Source organism: Leptonychotes weddellii, chromosome 12 (assembly GCF_054177405.1).
Source record: "Leptonychotes weddellii isolate Sample4059 chromosome 12, ASM5417740v2, whole genome shotgun sequence".
NCBI lineage: Eukaryota > Metazoa > Chordata > Mammalia > Carnivora > Phocidae > Leptonychotes > Leptonychotes weddellii.
This window is the reverse complement of record NC_138380.1, coordinates 88,403,248-88,410,823: the sequence shown is the minus strand read 5'-3', so window position 1 is coordinate 88,410,823 and position 7,576 is coordinate 88,403,248. Positions and strand designations below refer to the sequence as shown.

Genomic DNA, 7,576 nt, shown 5'->3' with positions numbered 1-7,576 from the left:
CAACCTAAAAGTCCACCAACTAGCAAAAAGATAAACAAAATGTGGTCTATCCGCACAATGGAATAGTGTTGGGTCATAAGAGAGAATAAAGTGCTGATACATGCTACAGCACAAATAACCTTGAAAATATTATGCTAAGGGAAAGAAGTTAGTCACAAAAGACCACATGTTATATCATTCCATTTATCTGAAATCCCACAATATGGGACTCTATATACAGAGAAAGTAGATTTGCAGTTGCTTAGAGCTGAGAAGTGGGAGGGTAAGAGGTGATAGGTAAAGGGTAAGGGTTTGCTTTGAGGTAATGAAAATATTAAAATTTGGGGCACCTGGGTGGCTCAGTCAGTTGGGTGGCCAACTCCTGATTTCGGCTCAGGTCATGATCTCAGGGTTTTGAGATTGAACCCTGTGTCGGGCTTCTTGCTCAGTGGGAGTTTTCTTGAGAATTCTCCCTCTCCCTCTTCCTCTGCCCTCCCACCTCTAAAATGAATGAATAAATCTTTAAAAATTTAAATTAAAAATTAAATTCCCATATCTGTGAAATATTAAAACTCCCATATTTATGAATGTACTAAGAGCCAATGAATTGTGCATGAGTGAATTGCCTGGTATATAAGTTATATCTCAAATAAAGTTATTTAAAAAAACAAGATTACTTGATAGTGTGCAAGTAAACAATAAAACCAAAGAAATGAAATCTGTGATCCAAATTTGGCCCCAAGGTACCGAGTGTAACAAAGTGGTCAGCTCTACCAGCATGAGATAAATGTAAAGATTGCCAAGCTCAGGTTAACAGCACAGCAACAAAAACTGCCATATTTGTAGCAGCACTCAGGGAAAAAAAATAAATGAATAAAAAGAAATGGAGAACTATGAAACCAGATTTCTTTGAGAAAAAAAAGTGGGACGAAGTATATATATATATATATACGCAATGTTTAAGAATTCTAGAATGGTTTAGAGCTTCAAGCTATCTGAATGTATAATTTAATTAAAGGTAAATATAAAATGATTAAGTTGCTAAAAAAAAATTGAGCATTTCTAAAAAATACCTGGTCAGTACTCTTCTGAAGTGTCAAGGTCATGGAAAACGAGGAAAGATGGATAAACTCTCAAAGATTAGAACAAACTGAAAAGGATTAGTTCCTGAAAAAGAAAAGGAACAATTGGTAAAATTCAAATGGAGAATGGGGTTTCACAGCATCGAACTGAAGTTAATTTCATAGTTTTGAGAAACTTACCATAGTGACTTAACTTCATAACATTAAGGGAAGATGAGGGAACTACTGAGGGCAGAGTTTCTCAGTCCCTGCAGGACCAGCATCTGTGGCCAGATCATTCTCTGCTGTGGGGCCTGTCTTATGCACCAGAGGCTATTTAGCAACATCCCTGGCCTTTACCCCATATCCCCAACCTACGTTCTCGAATGTCCCTGGGACAAGGGTTATAAAGCAGCAAAGCTGCCTCTAATTGGGAGCCACTGATTTACCTTAATTCCTAACGTCAACTAACCATAAGAAATCTGTTATCTCCTTGTGGGTGAGAAGGAAAGGAAGCAGACATATTCAATGTCTATGCAAATAACTTTTTTTTTTTTAAGATTTATTTATTTATTTGAGAGAGCGAGAATGAGAGAGAGTACATGAGAGGGGTTAGGGTCAGAGAGAGAAGCAGACTCCCCGCCGAGCAGGGAGCCCGATGCGGGACTCGATCCAGGGACTCCAGGATCATGACCTGAGCCGAAGGCAGTTGCTTAACCAACTGAGCCACCCAGGCGCCCTATGCAAATAACTTTTAACTAATCAAGAAACATGTTGATTTACTGGTGAAGATGCATTTAGAGGTGATTCACTTCTGGCGGGCTGTACCTCACCAGCAGAGAGACTGTGGTTTTTGGAAGAGTGTTTAACCACAAACCAAAATGACACACATTGGATTGCACTGCAAATAGGATGTGGGAAACTCTGTCGATACTGGGGATTGAAGCACACTTTAAGAAATCTGTACTCAATTGCGTTAATGATCCATTCTGATGATAATGATATCATCGTCTTAAGAGGCTTCTTAGATATAAAAGTCATTGCTATCCTTATCAAGAAATGTCTTATTAAGAAGAAAATTATAGCATAGGAAGTTCTTGTTTTCAAAATCATATCCTCTGGGATCATTAATAAATTAGGAATGTGGAAGAAATGAAAATGAATTAGTGATTGGGAAGTGTTATGATCTCATCCTCCAGTACCCCTTGGCTGATGGCACACCTACCTCTCCAACAAGTGACTTCTTTCCGAACTGCAGAAGCATTATGAAGCCTTCAGTGGGCTCCTTTTAATGTCCTCAACATTCACCTGTTTGCCTCTCAGATCTGGAATGCACCTGCTGCTTGCTCTTGGGTTTGGTACTTACTTTGCCAGACTCCACTTTTCTGTACCTTTACTGGCTAGCTCAGCAGGCACTTTGTGCATGTGCTTCTTTATACCACCTTCAACAGACCTCCAAACTCCATCACTATATATATATAAAATATAGTATTAGTAATCTTCAAACATTGTTTTTATAGTCAGATGTTTTTTAACTGTTAGTTGGAAACATGAGCCACTAATGTGTAAACATGGATTACCAGTAAAAATGGAAAAAAAGAGAAATCACATTAACGTTCAAAAAGAATAACATCTATATATGAATGTACGAAGCCTAAATTATAGAACAGTCTTCATAAAACCAACGTTGTCGGGGCTAAAACATAAATCGTGGTCTACTGTCACTATTTCCTTAAGAGGCAAATTGCAGAAAGTAACATTAACAACCACTCTAGAAGAATAAAACATGCATCACATTTACAAAAACAAAAACTTGTTATTTAGTTTTCCTTAAAAGAGCATTCAAGTGAATTATGTTTGGTTTTTACGATAATGAAAGAGAATGGCCGTCTGTCAATACCCAATCTGTAATTTTTATGAACTGCAAGAATTATTATACCTTCTCCCTCTCAAATCAAGTCCCAAAATAGAGACAACTCTGCTGGTGGAGATGTAGACTTGTACAGACACTGGGGAAAATAGTTTGGTAATTTCTCAAAAAGTTAAACAGTTAAGGAGCGCCTGGACGGCTCAGTAGGTTAAGCCTGGGACTTTTGATTTTGGCTGAGGTCATGATCTCAGGGTCATGAGATCTAGACCCAAGTAGGGCTCCCTGATAAGCATGGAGTCTGCTTGAGGATACTCTCTCCTTCTCCCTGTGCCCCTCCCCACCCCCTGCTAGTATGTGCTCTCTCTCAAATAAATAAATCTTAAAAAAAAAAAAAATTAAGCAGTTAAGGTATGGCCTAGCAATTCTACCCTAGCTATACATCAAAGAGAAATGAAAACATTTGTCCACATAAACTTTTATACATGAATGTTCATAGCAACATTATTCATAATATCAGAAGAGTGGAAACAGCCCTAATGTCCATTAACTGGCAAAGGATAAACAACATGTGGTCTGTCTGTGCAATGGAATATTGCTGGATCATAAAGAGTGAAAAGCTGCGACCCGCTACTGCATGGATGGACGTTGAAAATACAGTATGCTAAGCAAAAGAAGCCAGTCGCAAAAGACTACATATTACATAATCCCGTTTATATGAAAGCCCACAATAGAGAAATCTATATCTGGAGAGAAAATGAATTAGTGCTTGTTTAGGGCTGGGGGAAGGGGAGGTGGATGGGAAGGTGATAGTCATAGCATCCAGGCTTTCTCTTTGAAGCATGGATGTTCTCAAGTTGAGTGTGGTGATGGGTGCACGTATCTGTGAACGTGCTGAAAGCCGTAGAACTGTACTCTTTGGGTGAACTGTATGGTATGTGAATGATATTGCAGTAAAGATGCTGGGGATTGGGGAGTGGAGATGGTGAAGTCCTAGTCCTCTCTCCGCAGCCAAACTCTTGCTATCAGCAGCGGGAAGAACAGAGACTGGAGGCTGTGACCTCCAGATAACCATGCACACTCAGGCTGCAGCTGCACCTGCAGACTTCTCCTGAGTCCCCTCTGCCAGCCTCACGCGCCCAGGGGTTGTGGAGGGTTCCAGAACCCAAGCCCACGCGCTTTCCGTGCACCCAGATGCCAACGGTCATCTGAGTCCTGGGCGCTTTGGCTGCAGCTGCGTCCGGCGACACTGGGAACTTCTGGAAGCCGAATCCCCACTAGAAAACCCCCTCCCTGACGCCCGCTCCCATGGGCAACTACCTGAGCACATCCAAGCCCGAGCCGCCACCCCTCGCCCAAGGGCGCCGGAACCCGCGGCCCAGGCCTGCCCACGCCGACGACGGTGGGCACCGCATCTGCTCGGGACCCCTCCCGCAGATGCCGCCCAACTGGGACCCCGCCAAGCCGCGGAGGGTGGTCCCTGAGGCATGGAGGCGCTTTCCCGCCAAGCCACCTGCTGAGACAGTCCTGGGGCCGGATCTCTCCGGCGCCTGGGAGAGTTACATGAAGCGGTGGCTTTGGAGTGCCCGCCACCCAAGACGGATCTGGAGCCCTGTGACGGTCAGGATCGCGCCCCCTGAGCGCAGAGGGAACCCCTGGGTGTCCCAGGCACAGGGGCACGGCGCCTGCTCTGCAGGGCATCCACTAGTGGAGGAGCGCCCAGACCCTTGTGCCAAGGAGACCGTGCTGAGGGCTCTCAGCCAGTGCCAGAAGGGGAACAGGAAGTTTGACGGGCCCCTGTGGTTTGAGATTCCAGAGAGCACAAGCAGGAGGCGGAACCCGGAGCCCAGGCCATCTGCCTTTAAGCCCCTGATCAGAAATGGTGTGGTCCCTTCCTTTGTGCCCAGACCAGGGCCTCTAATCAGAAGCCTTCACTCCTGGAGCTACACTGTCTGCGGGGAGGACGCTGACCTCGAGCCTGATGCCCAGCCTTCACTGTCTGCTACCCACCCCGCGGCAGGGGCGGTGTCAGCCCAGGGCCCAGATCCTCAGCTGCAGAGCTGGGAGAAGATGCAGTACTCCAGGGGCCTCCCACCTTCCTACAGTGCGTAAGAACCACACCAGGAGGGTTTCTTCCCAGCCTGCTGGCCCCTTTGGCTCCTAAGAGTCAGGGCCCTGTTACCTGCCTCCTGAAATTCAAACCCTTCTATTTATTCTCTTCTTGCTGACCCCGTACTCTACCTGACACAATACCCCAGACCTGCCTGCCCTTACTCTGGAGAGCCCCACACTGAAGATTGTTGTTAAACCCCTTGCCTCCCCTGCCTGCCCACTCCTTCCTGCCCTTTCCCCTCCTTTACTGGAAGGCATTCTTCTTTCCCCACCTTCCCTATTTGCCCAGTTTGTATAAATATTTGATCTCATTAAAATGATATTAATATTTTATAAAGGCCTTTTTATATAAAAGTAAAAGGAAAATGTTTCCAGACTATCAAGAGCAAGGGCAAAGACCCCGCACTGGTAATAACTTTTATTTATTTGAGGCCCAAAGAGAAGTCCAATAAAGCTAGAGTGGTGAGAGAGAACATAATATGAGGTTAGTGACACAGACAACGATGAAGTAATATAAAGCATTGGGGCCATGGAAGAATTTGAGTTTTATTCTAAGAACCATAGGTTTTAAGCAGAGGTAAGACTAATCAGGTTGATGTGTTTTAAACTATGTGAAGAGTTTATCATCCAAAATCAGCAACTGAAACAGAAACAGTAGGAACCCAATGCTGTGGGCAGATTGGTCTGAAAGAGAAGTGATGTAGGTTAAAGGTGCACATGAATTTGGGGTGTGTCTTGAAGGTAGATGTTTTGGGGCTTCCTAATGCAATAGATGATAGCATTAGGAAAGTAGAAGAATCCAGGAGTCTTAGCTTATTGGTTCCAAAAATTGCATGGTGACAGTGCCATTTATCGAGATGGGAAACGTCAATAGGGAACATAATTGGAGATATCAAAGGTTCTAAGTCAGTCATGTCTCCTCAATGCATTCATTTCTTATCCCAGTGAAATTGTCACCTGTACAGTTGAAAACATGAGCCTGGAACTCAGTGGAGAGTTTGAAATCAGAGAAATAAATGTAGAAGTCATGAACACATAAGCCCACTGATACACAGGATGCTTAAAGCCAGTGCTATGTGGATTCACCAAGCAGAAAACCCAGAGAAGAAGGCTAAGGATGAACCCTCTCATGCTCTGATGTTTAAAGGGCAAAAGAAAGGAAAGGGAGAGAGGAGAAAGCCGGGAAAGCACAGCCACAGAGGACAGAGGTGGGACATAAGTCAGAAGCAGGAGAGACATTGAGGGGAGAGCTTTAGAAGGTGGAATTTATCACCCACGTTGGCTGCCACCGAAAAGTTGAGCTATTCCATCACTGACTTCGAAAAGAGGAACCCTTTTAGAGTGTTGGAGGTAAAGCCTGAATTAATTTGGGAGACGTTAGAAGGAGTGGATGTGGAGGCAGGGTCTGGAGAAGCCATGTGGTAGATATTCTGTCATGGAGTAAAGCAGGTGGGAGGCAGTTTTACTTTGTTCTGAAATTTTATTTTAGGAAAGGGTAAGGAATATGTTCAGCTGTAAAGGGATCTTTGGGGGGATCAGGAGGGATGGACTGCCAAGTGCTTGTGGAAGGTGGGGTGGCTCTCAGACACTTGATCCTCGATCGTGGCAGGGCTGAGGGCAGTGGCTGTGGGGTGGAATGGGCTGGGGGGGTCCTGGTACCCGGGGGGAACATCAGTTCTCTGTCTTCAACTCTACCAGGGAAGTACAAAGCAAGTCTGTGTGAGAGAGGGCAGGAGGGAAATATTTGAGGTTTGACAAAAACCGCTGAACATGCGAAACGGAACTCTCCCAGGGGGAAAAGGGAAAGACTTGGAGAATGTAGTAGAATTGTGAGAAAAATATCAGGGTATCAGGGTTTCAGGGTTGAGTTCTTCAAACGAAATGGGAAACCAGGAAAAATGATTTATTAATCTTTGGATTTCATTTTACCTGAACAAATATACAAATAAGGATTGAGTCCACAATTGGTTTTAACCATTACATTTTAACCAATATTCTCTTAACTAATATAGTTCAAAAGAATTTAATCAAGAGGGAGGAAGCAAAGGAGTTAAGGTGTGTATGAGACAGGGTTCTTCTGAGAATCAGAACCAGTGTGAGAGTGTGTATATGTGTGTGTGTGCATTTGGATTCACCTGTGGAGACAGAGAGAGAGAGAGAGAAGCAAGTTGATTGATTATGAAGAGTTGGCTCGGGGCTCCTGGGTGGCACAGTAGCTTAAGCATCTGACTCTCGGTTTCCGCTCAGGTCATGATCTCAGGATCATGAGATTTGAACCCCCCATAGGGCTCCACACTCAGCTCGGAGTCTGCTTGAGATTCTCTCTCCCTCTCACTCTGCCCCTCCCACTCATGCTCTCTCTGTCTCTGTCTCTAAAATAAATAAATAAATCTTAAAAAAATAAATAAATAAGAATTGGCTCATGTGATTATGGGGCCTGAGAAGTCCCAAATCTACAGTTGGCAAGCTGCAGACCCAGAAGACCTGAGTGTTAAGTTCCAGTCCAAGTCTGAAGTCAGAAGATGAATGTCCCGGGGCGGGGAGACACGGACAGACA

At 44.4% G+C, this 7,576-nt stretch overlaps 1 protein-coding gene across 1 annotated transcript; it reads left to right on the top strand.

Moving 5' to 3' along the window:
* The first annotated feature begins 3,731 nt into the window (after positions 1-3,731).
* On the top strand, positions 3,732-5,240 carry POM121L12 (POM121 transmembrane nucleoporin like 12). The gene has a single exon (XM_006730233.2). It carries the CDS (start codon positions 4,216-4,218, stop codon positions 5,017-5,019), a length of 804 nt encoding a protein of 267 aa, XP_006730296.2. The 5' UTR covers positions 3,732-4,215; the 3' UTR covers positions 5,020-5,240.
* Positions 5,241-7,576: the final 2,336 nt, after the last annotated feature.

Excerpts from the sequence above, each read along its gene's own strand:
- POM121L12 (XM_006730233.2), top strand. The coding sequence starts at position 4,216 with ATGGGCAACTACCTGAGCACATCCAAGCCCGAGCCGCCACCCCTCGCC.